The sequence below is a fragment of the Eschrichtius robustus genome, chromosome 13 (assembly GCF_028021215.1).
Source record: "Eschrichtius robustus isolate mEscRob2 chromosome 13, mEscRob2.pri, whole genome shotgun sequence".
Lineage (NCBI taxonomy): Eukaryota > Metazoa > Chordata > Mammalia > Artiodactyla > Eschrichtiidae > Eschrichtius > Eschrichtius robustus.
This window is the reverse complement of record NC_090836.1, coordinates 101,226,879-101,242,772: the sequence shown is the minus strand read 5'-3', so window position 1 is coordinate 101,242,772 and position 15,894 is coordinate 101,226,879. Positions and strand designations below refer to the sequence as shown.

At 41.8% G+C, this 15,894-nt stretch overlaps 1 protein-coding gene across 1 annotated transcript in view; it reads left to right on the top strand.

Annotated features, from left to right (window-relative positions):
* Nucleotides 1-15,894, top strand: part of EFCAB6 (EF-hand calcium binding domain 6) — a 264,209-nt gene that overhangs the window by 35,718 nt on the left and 212,597 nt on the right. Inside the window, exons 4-6 of the mRNA XM_068560155.1 lie at nt 6,885-7,037; nt 8,494-8,634; nt 14,306-14,394. Of these exons, the coding sequence (XP_068416256.1) occupies nt 6,885-7,037; nt 8,494-8,634; nt 14,306-14,394 (383 nt within the window). The remainder of the gene's footprint in view (nt 1-6,884; nt 7,038-8,493; nt 8,635-14,305; nt 14,395-15,894) is intronic.

Below are 15,894 nucleotides of genomic sequence, written 5' to 3'. Positions count from 1 at the left end.
GTGAGGTGTTAAAGTCCCCCACTATGATTGTGTTACTGTCAATTTCCTCTTTTATAGCTGTTAGCAGTTGCCTTATGTATTGAGGTGCTCCTATGTTGGGTGCATATATATTTATAATTGTTATATCTTCTTCTTGGATTGATCCCTTGATCATTATGTAGTGTCCTTCCTTGTCTCTTGTAACATTCTTTATTTTAAAGTCTATTTTATCTGATATGAGTATAGCTACTCCAGCTTTCTTTTGATTTCCATTTGCATGGAATATCTTTTTCCATCCCCTCACTTTCAGTCTGTATGTGTCCCTAGGTCTAAAGTGGGTCTCTTGTAGACAGCATATATATGGGTCTTGTTTTTGTATCCATTCAGCCAGTCTATGTCTTTTGGTTGGGGCATTTAATCCATTCACGTTTAAGGTAATTATCGATATGTATGTTCCTATGACCATTTTCTTAATTGTTTTGGGTTTGTTTTTGTAGGTCCTTTTCTTCTCTTGTGTTTCCCACTTAGAGAAGTTCCTTTAGCATTTGTTGTAGAGCTGGTTTGGTGGTGCTGAATTCTCTTAGCTTTTGCTTGTCTGTAAAGCTTTTGATTTCTCCATCAAATCTAAATGAGATCCTAGCCGGGTAGAGTAATCTTGGTTGTAGGTTCTTCCCTTTCATCACTTTAAGTATATCATGCCACTCCCTTCTGGCTTGCAGAGTTTCTGCTGAGAAATCAGCTGTTAACCTTATGGGAGTTCCCTTGTATGTTATTTGTCGTTTTTCCCTTGCTGCTTTCAATAATTTTTCTTTGTCTTTAATTTTTGCCACTTTGATTACTATGTGTCTCGGCGTGTTTCTCCTTGGGTTTATTCTGTATGGGACTCTCTGCGCTTCCTGGACTTGGGTGGCTATTTCCTTTCCCATGTTAGGGAAGTTTTCGACTATAATCTCTTCAAATATTTTCTCGGGTCCTTTCTCTCTCTCTTCTCCTTCTGGGCCCCCTATAATGCGAATGTTGTTGCATTTAATGTTGTCCCCGAGGTCTCTTAGGCTGTCTTCATTTCTTTTCATTCTTTTTTCTTTAGTCTGTTCCACAGCAGTGAATTCCACCATTCTGTCTTCCAGGTCACTTATCCGTTCTTCTGCCTCAGTTATTCTGCTATTGATTCCTTCTAGTGTAGTTTTCATTTCAGTTATTGTATTGGTCATCTCTGTTTGTTTGTTCTTTACTTCTTCTAGGTCTTTGTTAATCATTTCTTGCATCTTCTCAATCTTTGCCTCCATTCTTATTCCGAGGTCCTGGATCATCTTCACTATCATTATTCTGAATTCTTTTTCTGGAAGGTTGCCTATCTCCACTTCATTTAGTTGTTTTTCTGGGGTTTTTTCTTGTTCCTTCATCTGGTACATAGCCCTCTGCCTTTTCATCTTGTCTATCTTTCTGTAACTGTGGTTTTTGGTCCACAGGCTGCAGGATTGTAGTTTTTCTTGCTTCTGCTGTCTGCCCTCTGGTGGTTGAGGCTATCTAAGAGGCTTGATGGGAGGCTCTGGTGGTGGGGAGAGCTGACTGTTGCTGTGGCGGTCAGAGCTCAGTAAAACTTTAATCCACTTGACTGTTGATGGGTGGGGCTGGGTTCCCTCCCTGTTGGTTGTTTGGCCTGAGGCAACCCAACACTGGAGCCTCCCTGGGCTCTTTGGTGGGGTTAATGGCAGACTCTGGGAGGGCTCACGCCAAGGAGCACTTCCCAGAACCTCCGCTGCCAGAGTCCTTGTCCCCACAGTGAAACAGAGCCACCCCCCGCCTCTGCAGGAGACCCCTCAACACCAGCAGGTAGGTCTGGTTCAGTCTCCCCCAGGGTCACTGCTCCTTCCCCTGGGTCCCGATGCGCACACTATTTTGTGTGTGCCCTCCAAGAGTGGGGTCTCTGTTTCCCCCAGTCCTGTCGAAGTCCTGCAGTCAATTCCCACTAGGCTTCAAAGTCTGATTCTCTAGGAATTCCTCCTCCCGTAGCCGGACCCCCAGGTTGGGAAGCCTGACGTGGGGCTCAGAACCTTCAGTCCAGTGTGTGGACTTCTGTGGTATAAGTGTTCGCCAGTCTGTGAGTCACCCACCCAGCAGTTATGGGATTAGATTTTACTCTGATTGCGCCCCTCCTACCGTCTCACTGTGGCTTCTCCTCTGTCCTTGGATGTGGGGTATCCTCCTTGGTGAAGTCCAGGGTCTTCCTGTCAGTGATTGTCCAGCAGACAGTTGTGATTCTGGTGCTCTCGCAAGAGGGAGTGAGAGCACGTCCTTCTACTCTGCCATCTTGGTTCTCTTTTTTGCTCTTGATCAGGTCACCTTTTCTTTGTTTACTTGTCTTGCCATTTTAAAAGGATTTAACACCAGACATTTATGTAAAAAAGAGTAGAGACAGAAGTAAATCATATTTACCACCAGAAGAAGGAGTGCCCCTTCTGTTCAGGCTTCTGGTGAGGTGGGCTGGCTCAGTTTAATTTCTCAGTTGAGCTGTGTCTGGATTTGGTTGCAGTTTTGGTTAGATTCACGTGACCCCTTGTTTCAAATGCTTCCCCTCAAAAGGCCTTGCGATCTGAGCGCTGCTGAGACTCCAGCCATCTCTGCTTCACAGTCCGGCTGCCAGCTTGGCATCCTGTGGCGGGCCCTCTCCTTTCCAGCCCTCCTGCCACTTTTGGAGGGTTTCTGGGGAGCTCTCTTTGTCCTCCAGCTCAGCTGCTAGCTTCGCGCACCTTAGGAGGTTGCCCTCCGCCCTGCCGCCCTGCCTGCAATTGCAGTGGGCTGCTGAGGTGCACTCGGTGAGGGCCCCGTACGCTTCAGAGGGGTTTGCCGCTGGTCGGTACTCAGGCACGGTGAGCAGCTGCCTGACACTTAGGGAAGACCCTGCATCCCTCGGGGCATATCACACAGCTCTCCCGCCTCACTCCCAGCTTTGGGGTGCTTCCTGTGCAACGTGTGAAGGCCCAAGGGGACGGGTGCAGACTCGCTCTGTGACTGAGGCTCTTGGGATGCAAATCCACGGGATCGGTCCACGTGGCTACTAAGTAATTGCTTGTTTTCTCCATACCCCTGTGTAGAGTGAATCTGCTTCTCTTCCCAAGGCTCTGCAAGGATGAAAGGAGTCATGGGTGTTTTCTCTCTGAGGAGTGGCTGGTCCTTTCTGGAGTTTAGTTTATTTGTACCCTCAGTTCTTTGGTGGGTTTCAAACCCCTCTCTTTTTTTAGCTTATCCTACTTGTTCTCATTGCCAGGGTCAGAATGACAATCTGCTGTGATTTTCTGTATCCTAAACGGATATAGAAAATTTTGTCAAATTCCCCTCCAGAGAGATCATATCAATTAGTACTCCCACCAGCAGGTTGTGCAAGTTTGGCTACCGCTTTCATTTTAAATTCCAGAAGTTGCATTAGGCTTGTGAAATAAAAAGTCTGCCCTCAAGTGAACTCAAGTAGTTTCAAAGCAATATTTCTGATACTTCAAAATTAGAATTATTGATTGCCAAGATGGGGCTGCTTGGAAAGCAACTGAAAATGCGCGTGAAAAGTCTGAAAAAAGATTTCAAGATGGAGACATAAAGACATAAAGGGGTCCCTCTGTGACGCTGGGTGCAGGAGGAGGAATTCCAGGCTGGGTGGGCAGAGGGAGAAATACTCTTCACCAGCTGATGTGGAGCCCTGCAGCTCCGCCATGTGAATCAGCTGCTTCTGGGGTTTGAAGTGACAGTCAGAAACGCAGAGGGATGCAGGCAGCCACTCCTGCACACCAAGCATCCTTGGAGTTCTTGTGGGAGATTTAAGTCCCTTCTCGCCCAGGCTCTGTGCCCAGCCCTCTTCTGCCTGTCTGTCTTCTCCTGGTTGACCATCTGGTTTCACGTCCCGAAACGCCACCCGTAACAAACAGCAGCTCCGTCGTGACCCCCGTCCTAAGCTCCCCGGCTGCCCCCCACCTCGTTGGTTTGTGCTGCTGCCTTTGCGGCACTTGGCACTATCTACCGTTACCTCATCATTCATTTGTCTGTTTCTTGTTTTGCTTCCCCCTCCAGAGTCTAAGTTTTCCAAGAGCAGAGCTTCCTGTCTCATTCACGGCATTACCTTCAGTGCCTAGAGCAGTGGCTGAAGTATGACAGATGCTCAGAAATATTTTTTGAATAAATGAAATTCCACACCCTTAAAAGTCAGTGTTTGGAAAGGCTCTCTTCTCTCCCTGCCTGCTTCCCTAAGGCTTCCACACAGCCAGTTCTCACGCCCGCATCCTAGCCCCACCCTCTCTGACCTCTAGATTTATGTGTTCAGTTTTCAAATGGACATCCCCACTTAAATACCCCAAACGGAGCTCATTAGCTTTCCCGCCAACTTTTCTCTTCTGTTCCAGGTGTCCATTGCTATGGACAAACTCCACCAAACATAGAGGCTTGAAATCGCAACAGTCGTGTATTTTGTTGACAGATCTGCAATATAAGCGGGTCCCAGGCATGGCTTGTCTCTGCTCTGTGCACGTCAGAGGGAGAGGTGCCAAGGCTGGGGGCAACTTGACATCTGGGGCTGGAACCACTTGGAGGCTGGCTCCCTCGAATGGCCAGCAGTTGGTGCTGGCTCTTGGCTGGAAGCTCAGTTGGGGCCGTTGGCCAGCCACCTATACACGTGGCTTCTCTGTGTGACTCCTTGACCTCCTCACAGCATGGGGACTGGGTGAGCATCTCAGGACCAGACAGAAGCTGTAGTACTTTCTGTGACTGTGTCTTGGAAATCACGTAGCGTCAATTCTGCTCTAGTCACCGACTCATCCGGATTTAAGGGGAAGGAACATACGCCCCACTTTTTGATGGGCAGAGAGTTAACACGATATCGTAAGAGAAGCACGTGTGGTGGGGATCTTGTTGTGGCCATCTTGGGAGATCCCATCGGCCACGTCGTCCATGTTTGCTTTCTCACCTCTCACCCAGCCACCCATGCCAGGTGCGTGAACTTATCCTCTTCTCCTGCCTCACCCGACACGTCAAATCAGAAGGTTCTGTAGACTCTACCGCCTCTATTTTAGCATCTCTTTTATTCATCCCAGCTTTTCACTCGCCGACCATCACTTTAGTGTGGACCTCACTTAAGACCTGTCTGAGCTGGTTCTAATTACCCAGCTTCTCTTATACCGTCACTCTCCTCCCCTTTCTGTTTCTCTCCCATGTGATACCAGAGTAAAGTTTAAGAATGAAAATTGGGTTGTGTTATCCTCTCGATGACAATCCCGCTGTAGCATCCCGTAACCAGAGCACAAAGCCAGAGGACAGGACCGCGTGCCTTGGCTCCTGCTGACTTTCCCAGTCTCCTCTCCTGGCTGGTGCCCGCTCTGCGTGTCCCCTCCTGGCTGTCCTCCACAGCAGCCCCACTTCCAGCCCCTCTCGCTCTCAGGGAACACCACATTGCAGTGGAAGTGTCACTCTGTCCTCTAAGAAGATTTTCCTGAGACCCTCCTCCTGTCACCCCAAACCAACCACTCTATGTTTTGGATCTCCAGTGTATCCCAGTTAAGTAATCCCCTCCCTGCGGGAGGCCGTGGGCATCGTGAGCTGAGCCATCCCCAGCACCGGGCACAGGCCTCGTGTGTGCACGGTGAGCAAGCATCAGGGAAGGTGGGTGGTGGGTATCAGTGACGGCCAGCACAGCCCGTGGAAGGATGGAGGTGGTCCCCAGGACCCGCCACGCTGCTTCTCCTGAGGTTAGGACCCGTAAGGTCTTCACGACAGGTGTGGGCGCTGGTATCTTCTCTGTTACCGCCTCAACCGGAAGGCAGCTCAGCCATCCTACAGCTGTGAGCAGATCCCTCACTGCCTCTGGGAAGGTCCACGTTGGCGCTTTGAATCCATCCTCTGGCCCAGGTCACCCCAAGACTAAAGCCGTCACTGTCCTCATGCCAGGAAGCTTCCATAGCTTGATAAGAAATTCTCACTTAAAGGGAAATAACTAGAGCCATCCTCCCCTAGCTTCTGCTGTGAACAGTTTGACAAAAAATGAGGCAATGTTCGAGACATTTAACATGTCCAGAGTTTACTATGTAAGACAGAGGTACTAAATGAACTATGGTCACCAAGCCTTTGCAATCTCATTAATAGATATAAGAGATTTACCAAGCTGCCATGGTTCTTAGTCTCCTCTTTACCTAGCAGGTTATAAAATATCGAAAGGGACTAATCACGTCTTCATGTTTATGATACTGATGGGCGCCATGAGTTAATTTGTAGTTACTGTGTTTGTCTGTAGGGTGTCAGCTGCCCTTTGGTGACACGGGGACTCTGGGACCTAAACCATTACAGCTGGGACCCCTTTCCCCACCAGGAAGTGCAGGCGCCCTGCAAGCTCATTAGAGAACTAAACATTCTTCATTATCCTTTAGTATCCAGGGATTCTCACCTCTTCCTTGTCTTTGAAAGGATAAAGTTGTAGATTTAAGAATTACATGTTTTTCCCTCAAAAATTGGCAAGGGGATGAAAAGTGAATATGATATTTTGAAGATTTATTTGAGATAAAATTGATTCTTAACTAAGTTTTATTTCAATATCCATGTTTTTCACTTGTAGTGACGTAGGTCCTTTATAGGGAAGATTATCTTTGCTTTTTTTTTCTAATGTTATTACTATTATTTTATATTGATTGAAATGTAAATTTCAGAGGTGCAACAAATGACTGCAGATTTGCCATTGCGGGTCATCTACTTGTAAACCTAGATATAGTAGAAGAAATACTGTTTAGAAGTTTGTTGGATTCTAGTACACAGTGAAATGCTTTTTATTGTCTTAGCTTGAAGAGCGTTTAATAAATAGCTGTCTCTCTTTTACAGCCACAGCTGTTGCAAATCCAATACTGTCATCCTTAGACGTTAAACGGATTTTATTTCAGAAAATTACTGATAAAGGAGATGAGTTGAAGAAAGCCTTTCACCTGCTCGACATCAGTAACAACATGACGGTGACAAAGAATGAACTGCGAAGAGTCATCACAACCTTCCTGCTGCCTCTCACGAGAGAACAGTTTCAAGATGTGCTGGCTCAGGTACAGTGCAGAAAAGACTCAGAATCACCCAATATGGAGGAGCGGATGCAGTATATTACAGGAGCGTGTAACCTCATCTGGCTTTCCCCCGCTGTCCCAAATAGAGTTTTATTTGTCACAGTTCAATTAAATTCTGGCAGGTGTGGGACAGTTATCATGTGCTTGGGTCATATTTTGTGTGTAGCACTATTATAGTCATATTAGTTTATTTTTTAAGGCTTCCATATAAAGAGTATTTGGTCAACATGTACTTTGAAACTTAGTATTTGCGTTTGTTCTTACCTGAAATGGTTATTGAGCATCTACTGTATGCTCAACCCAATACAGAGCAATCAGCCAGTTTTCAGCTATTATTTCTTCAAATATTTTTTTCTACCTCTTCCTCTGCTCTCTCGGACATTTTGGTATTGTCCTCCAGACCCCCGAGGCTCTGTTCATTTTATAAAATATTTTTCCTGTCTGTCTTTCAGATTGCATAATTTCCATTGATGTGTCTTCAAATTCACTGACTCTTAGCATCTCCATTCTGCTATGAAGTCCATTCAGTGAATTTTTAATTTTAGACATTGTATTTTTCAGTTCTAGAATTTTCATTTGGTTCTTTTTTATAATTTCTATTTATCTGCTTAGATTTCTTGGTTTTTCTTTCAATTATGAGCATATTTCTTTTGACTACGTTGAGCGTAGTTAAAATAGCTGCTTGAAAGTCCTTATCTGGTAATTCTAACATCTGGATCATCTCTGGGTTGGCCTGCTTTGATTTTTTTTTTCTTTGAGAAGGGTCACATTTCTCTGGTTCTTCATTTTTGAGCATATTTGGATAATATCCCAGACTAGTGCTAGTCAATAGAAATATAACGGGAGTCACATAAGTAATTTTAAATTTTCTAGCAGCTACATTACAAAAATAAAAAGAAATAGGTGAAATTAATTTTAATAATATTTTTATTTAACCACATAAATATATCCAAAATATTATCTCATTTCAACCTGTAATCACTATTTAAAATTGGTAATAAGATATTTTACATTCTTTTCTGTGTACTAAGTCTACAGAGCCTGGTATGTACTTTACACTTACAGAAGACCTCAATGCTGACATTAAATTTCCATTGGAAATACTTTATCTGTATTTAGATTTCATAAAATTTGCTGTTGAAATATTAGATTCATATACCCAGTCATTCCAAACTTAAAAGTTTTCCCAAAATGGAGTTAATTTTAGAATTTAAATTAATTAACTTTAAATTTAACAAAAGTTCAGTTCATCAGTTACCCTAGCCACGTTTACAGTGCTCAGGAGTCACATGTGGCTCTGGCTATTCATTAAACAGTGCAGTGCTAAACGTCACGAATGCTGTGCTGTGGAGACTCTGGATTCTGTTATATTCCTCCGAGACTTTTGATACTTTTGCTTTGACAGGCAATTAACTTGCAAATTCTCTCTCACCTGCAGTGGGCAGTCGTTCATATCTTGATTCAGCTTGTTGGTCTTTTGCTGGGACTCTTGAGCCTGACCTACACACACGTGGTTCACGTGCCAGCTGGAAATGTGGACAGAGTGTGTACACAGAAAGCGGTGCTCCTCCTCTTTCAGGTTCCTCTCACATTTTTAATGGTTGTGGTTGCTTTGGGTTCCGTGTGCTGGCTCTTCAGGCCAGAAAGACAGTGGGTTTTTTTAGGGGGCGGGGTTTACCTGCTTTGTGCTGGGCACTGACTGTGGCCTGATCTTAGGTTCAAAGCCACTGAGAACAGGAAACTCCCTCCGTACTTGTCCCTTCTTCTAAAGTTTTAAGTTCCTCCAAAATCTGCCTGCTTTCTTTCACTCTTCAGAACCTTTAGAGAGTTATTTTTTGTATTTCGACAGAGTTTATGGATGTTGTCTGTGGGAGGTTAGTCTTTTGAGAGCTTTCTCTGCCAGAACTTCTTCTGCTTTATTGTTTTTAAAAAAGCAATCACAAAGTCACAAGTTGGAAGTATAGTGCAAAGAACAATTTTCTCTTTCGTAAGCCATTTGGGGGTAAGCTGCTGCATTACCTCAAATATTTCAGTGTATGTTTCCTTAAAACCAGAGCCCTGTCCTATACACCCGCAATCCAGCCGTCATGGTAAGGACAGTAATGTCAACTCATGTCAGCCGTCTCAGCTCCAGGCCCCAGGTCACAATCATGCAGTGCATTTGGCAAGTCTCCTGTAGCCTAGAACACTTCTTCAGTCTTTCCTTAGTCTTGAGGACCATAACACTTTGAAGATTGCAGACCTGTTATTTTGTAGAGTGTCCCTGACTTGAGTTATCAGATGTTTCCTGATGACTAGATTCAGGCTTGCATCTTTGGCAGGAATGTCACAGAAATGATGCTGTGCTCTTCTCAATGCTTTTATGAGCTTACAGGTGATTTCATTCTGTCCCATTACGGCTGATGTTCACTGCAGTCACTTGATTAAGGTGGAATCTATCAGACCCATCTGTCTTTTTCATGGTGGAGTGCTCTTTATCCACTTTGCAATTAATAAGCATTTTGTGGGAGAAACTTTGAAACTATGTAGATATGCCATTCCTCACCAGACTTTCATGTATTCATTTATTGTTTATACGTTTGCAGGGACTCAAGATTTCCTGTTTTATTAAGTGGGTTATGATCCATTACTTTCATTATTTATTTTGATGTTTCAGTTGTCCCCAATATAGCCAGTAGGAGCCCCTTCATGCTGGTTTCTGTGTCCTTTTGACATGTCCCCATCATTCTTTGAGCACTTCCTTACTTTCTGATACAAGATATCATAAACTCATCTGTACTTTCCTTGCCTCGGTCCCAGAATCATCCGTTTCTCCAAAGAGCTCTGGTTCCTTTTAATGGAACAAGGTATCCAGAATCTGGGCTCTGAATATACCAGAGCTTCTCATTGCTCCAGGCCCTCTAAGTGGGCAGAGCCCTAGGGGACATATTCCATATATAAACATATATACACATTTACATACATTTACATCTACATGTATTTCTATATCAATCTATATATTGAAAACCGTGAGTTCACACCAATACCACCAATTCTAACCCAGTACCTCAGGGTTCATTGTAATTTTCTCACTTTCTATATTTGTAACTGCCGTTTCAGACAATGAGCCACTTGGCTTCTGTGTTCTGAGTATATTAACTTATTTGATCAGCCTCCCTGGCATGTGACTCATCTCCCATGTCCAGCACCTCCACCCCCAGGTGGATGCCCTCTTCCTCCGACCGTGCTCTGGACCACGGTTCCCCCATGTTGCAGACGCCACTTTTGTCTGCCCCATCTAGTGACTGTAGGACTGAATTGTGAGGGAACAGACATGGAAGGAGGGAAGGGGAGGAAAGACGAAGAGCTTTTCTCTTCTTCTTTTAAAAAATGTTTCCGCTTTATTCACTTCCAGCATTTCACAAATAGTATATATTGATTCTTTTACGTATCACCTTTTATTATACCTGCATTTTAAATAAAAGCTTTATTAATATATAATTTACGTATCATAAAATTCACCATTTAAAAATGGACAAGTTCCTGGTTTTTCATATATTCACAGAGTTGTGCAACCATCACCACCATCTAATTCCAGAACATTTTATCACCCCCAGAAGAAACTTTGTATTCATTAGCAGTCACTCCCCACTCCCCTTCCCCAGGGGACATTAATTAATTAATTAATTAATTAATCCCAGACATCCATTAATCTATTGATACCTTAAGTCACAATAGATTGCCTATTCTGGACAGTTCATAAAATGCAATAATACAATATATGATCTTTTGTGACTGGCTTCTTTCACTAAGCATAATGTTTAGTTATGCTAAACATCCGTGTTATAGCATGAATCAGTATTTCATTCCTCATTATGGCTGAATAATATTCCACTGCATGGATACACCACACTTTTTCATCAGTTGATGGATCTTTGGGTTATTTACACATTTTGGCTTTTGTGAACAATGCTGCTGTGAAATTTCATGTACAAATTTTTATGTGGACATATGTTTTCACTTCTCTCGGGCACATACCTAGGAGTGGAATTGCTGTGTCATATGGTAATGTTCTCTTGCTTTTAAAGAACCTTTGTCCTCACAAATATCACATCAGTTTCCTCATAACCTTGATTTAACTGTTCCTTTCTTTATACCAAATGGAAAGTTAAAATATTATTTCCTGCTGCTGTCTCCCTATATTCATGATCTAATCTTAATTTAAAATTTTGACAGCCTTCCCAAGCTAATCAGCTATGCAAGAAGAGGAAAAGTACAGAAAATGTGAAATGTGTATCCGTTTTTTAAAAGCTACATCTGTTTTTAAAAGAAGTCACTGAGAACTGTAGAACTTCAGAGACTTTAAAAAACAGGTTCTGATAGTCTATCTTATAATCAGGACGTTTTTCTAGAACCTTGAGCTCCTGTGACCCTCCTGTATAAACCAAGGAGACTGGAGTGTGGTGCCTTTTCAGGAGACCAAGTTCATTGGGAATGAAGGGCAGGGCTTCTCTTCTTAATCCCTGGAGTTCACAGCGTGTGTCCCTTTTCTAGACCTTTTAATGACTAATCCATGTGGTGATACAAACTTTCTTTTTCAATAGTTAATATAAGCCTAACTGGAAATATATAAAACAGGTAAAATATTTCATGGGAATCTCACCCTTAAAATTAGAAAAGAATTTTCCAGTTATAGTGAATTTACTTTAGCTTTAATTTTATTTCAAGAACCATGTCAAGAATGTTTGAACGTCAGGGAGTTTTGATGATTGATCAGGGCAAGAGTGATGAGGAGGCATTGCTTGTAACCTGCCCTATACCTTAGTTTCATTAATAGTAATACGAATTTTTTAAAAATGTGGCTTCAGTCTCTGAATATTAATATAAACATTTTAAAAGAAGTTGAATTGGTAAATAGATTCCAGAGAAGGGAAACTAAGTTCCGTTCTGGTCCTGGTGGTTGTGCTGGGTTGGGGAAAGAGAAGTCTTTGAAGGTACTTATCAACATACTGGATGTGGATTTACAAACTACACTCCCCCAGCCCCAGTCTAAGAATTGCTTTCAGTGATTCATCAGTGGACGGTTTTGATCCTCCAACATTTTTGCCAGAATAGCAAATACTGGAGAGGCGATTTGGGTTGTCTAAGCGCTTAGTTTTGGAGACCGGTCATTGCAAATGTGTATCTGCCACATTAGAATTTGCATTAGACCATAAGTAGCAATATGAAATGTGACAAAAACTTCAATAGATTTTTTAAAAATTTTATTTATTTATTTATTATTTATTTTTGGCTGCGTTGGGTCTTCGTTGCTGCGCGCGGGCTTTCTCTAGTTGTGGTGAGCGGGGGCTACTCTTCATTGCGGTGCGCGGACTTCTCATTGTGGTGGCTTCTCTTTTTGCGGAGCACGGGCTCTAGACGCATGGGCTTCAGTAGTTGCAGCATGCGGGCTCAGTACTTGTGGCTCGCAGGCTCTAGAGCGCAGGCTCAGTAGTTGTGGTGCACAGGCTTAGTTGCTCCACGGCATGTGGGATCTTCCTGGACCAGGGATCGAACCCGTGTCTCCTGCATTGGCAGGTGGATTCTTAACCACTGTGCTACCAGGGAAGTCCCAGCTTCAATAGATTGATGGATTTTAAGGCAGGGTGGTTAGTGCAGTGAGATGAACTTGGGCTCTGGAGTCACAGATTTCTGTGACTAAATGACTTAATGGCAGTGCCATGCAGGGAGGTCACACCTCTGCTCTGTGAAATGTGGAAAATTTCAACCTCCTCAGAAGGTAGTTTGGGGCTAAATGAGTTAAAACCAAGAGCAGTGCCTGTACCCATTTATAAAGTATGAGCTCTGCAAATGTAAGTTTCTTCCCTTCCATGTTAACTCTTATCACTACCAAGACCAGGAGGGCATCCAGTCTGGGAAACTGCACGTTTAATCTGTCCTTGCCCTTCTTCTGTAAAACTAGGGAACCTTTGAAGTGTCTACCCAAATTATATCTACTAAAAAATGCCCTATCAGAAATCCCAGTCCTGGGTGTCCTTTCCAGGAAAAGGCTTCACAAAGGCCCACCCTGTGAGCCACTCTCCCTCTGGGCCCATTTCCTAGTTATACGTGTTTTAAATAGCAAGGAGAAATTTGTCCTTTGGGGAAGACTGAGATAACCGTGCTAGGCTTTGAGGCTGGAACTTTAAGGGCTAAGTAAATATCAGACTTGGTTGTATAGGCTTGGGAGCCACTCAGATGTATGGGAGCCATGTAGCTGTATGGGAAATTGTACTTTGTATATTTGCATGAAGCTTAATAAAATATATTTATATTGATTATATATTTATGTTAATTTTAATTTCATAATGCTTTTTGGGGGGAAATAATTATTTTCACTTTTAAAAAAATTTGACTTTTTATTTAAAAGTAATTTCAAACCTCCAGAAAATTTGTAAGGATGAGAGTGGTACAAACAGTAGCCATATACCCTTTACCCAGATTTGACAGTTGTGAACATTTAGCCTCGTTTGCTTCTCCTGTGATCTTTCATTCATATATATATGCAAACAATATATATGAAATACACAATGTGTACATAATTATTTTCTGAACCGTTTAAGAGGATGTTGCTTATATTAATGGTTCTTTAATTCTAAATACTTCAGTGTGTATTTCCTTAAGAATAAGAACTGTTCTCTTACATAATCACAGTACAGTTAACAACTTCAGTAAACTAAACATTGAGATAATAATACTTTAATTTAACCTACAGTCCATATTAACCCACTTGACCCAATGATGTCCTTTATAGAATTTTAGATTTGAAAATGATTTTTTTCTACCTTAAAATTATATGAATGTACAGTAAGTGCACATGACACTCAGAGGGTAAATTGTGCTGTGGCCTCAGACTTTTGGGAAATATATATATATGTATATATTTATACGTATACACATATATAAAATACATATACATATATAAGCTATATATTAGAATATATTTCTCTTAATTTTACTTTATCTTTTAGACAGACCTAGATTTTAGATAATTTTGTAGACAACTTGTTGGCTTTTAACTGAGACAGACTGGCATTCTGGCATTCATGCTGCTTGTGCTTAGTTTGCTGAGGGTGCATGTCAACTCAGACACCTGGATTGAATAGCTGTGAATGTTACTGGAATGCCCATCCCACTAAGAATATCCTGCCTTACATCATGAAACCTGCTGTGCTGTCCACTGCTTGGATCTGAATTCTCTAATGGCTGTTATTCTTCTTGTTTGGACGTAGATCCCCCTCACCAGCTCTGGTGCCATTCCGTACCTTGTATTCCTGTCCAGATTTGGTGGAATTGACCTGAATATAAATGTTATAAAGAGGTAAGTTTTTTTTTCCTCATATGCAAATGTGAAACTTGAAACGATAAGAAATAGGACACAAGGTCATTAGAGCTAATCATGTCAACAGATATAATCCTCAGTCAAAAATTTTATTTAGAGAAGATTCTAATCTCTAAGTGGGATATATTTCAGAATAAGAAAAAGAATATTGTATTAAAAATGGAAACATAGCAAATTAAAACCAGACTAACATATTTCATATGCAACGCATTTCAGATTTGGAAATAAGGAATTTAAATTTTTTTTTTTTGGCTGTGCCATGGCTTGCGGGATGTTAGTGCCCCGACCAGGGATTGAACCCGGGCCCCGGCAGTGAAAGCGCTGAGTCCTAACCACTGGACCGCCAGGGAATTCCCTGGAAATAAGGAATTTAAACTTTGAAGTAGAAGTATTAAGATGCCAAATTTTAAATTTGTTTGTTTTTATACATTTTTAATGTCTTTCATTGGATAGTGATCATATTTTGGAAGCTAGAAATGAAATATTTTAAAAAAGATCTTTGTATGATCTCCTCTGTATTTCATAATTGTAGCATGAGCATGAAGCTCATTTGCTTTATGTGCAAAAACGAGAGAGCTAAAGTCTGAACTTTAATGTCTCTATCAGCTGTAAAGTTCTTTGATTCTAGTGTATGATGTAGGAAATATTGTTTTAGTAAAAAAAATTATTTACTCAGATTATCTGACTCTAAATGGGTAAGCTTCATTTTCTCAGGAATTGTGTAAACAATTATAAGATAATTAAATTTGGTTCTGAAATATTAGCAAATTTTGGTATTACAGCTTTCGTGATTGCATCCATCCTGGATGCAGCTGAGGTGTAAGACTTAGTGCAGCAGTGTGGAGCAGGGAGGGGGAGTTGATGTTCACTGGGTGTAGAGTTTCAGTTTTGTAAGGTGAGCAAGTCCCAGAGATCTGTTGTACAACAGTGTGAATATGTTAACATTACTGAGCTGTATATTAAAAATGGTTAAGATGGTAACTTATGTGGTTTTTTGTTACCACAATTAAAAAAATAAAAGAATTAGTGCAGCAGCTCCAACAAGAATGACAAGGGATTATCCGCTCCACGATGTGGGACTTCTTTGTGCTCTGATCAGTTGATGTTCCATAAGTGGTGAACTAGGATAACTTCCAGGCTCATTCAGAAGGACCACTGGTCATTTTATAGGCTCTATATTCATGCTCTTGACTTAAAACCATCCACATTTGTGGAATAAGTAATCTAGTTTGAATATTCTTTGCTGAAAAACTCAGCAGTTGGAAAAGCTACGAGCAGGAGGGTTCTTTTTTGCTTTTGTTTAATTGTGAAACTTAAGTCTAATAATTTGAGATGAAAAGTATCAGAAGTTACTTCCTTAAACATAAAAGACTAAATATTTAAACTAAATTTGAAAGATTTCTGACTTACACATGAAGCTAAATTCTCTTTATTGTTGAAGACCACGAATTATAGTGAGTAGAAACTTCTCTTTCTAGT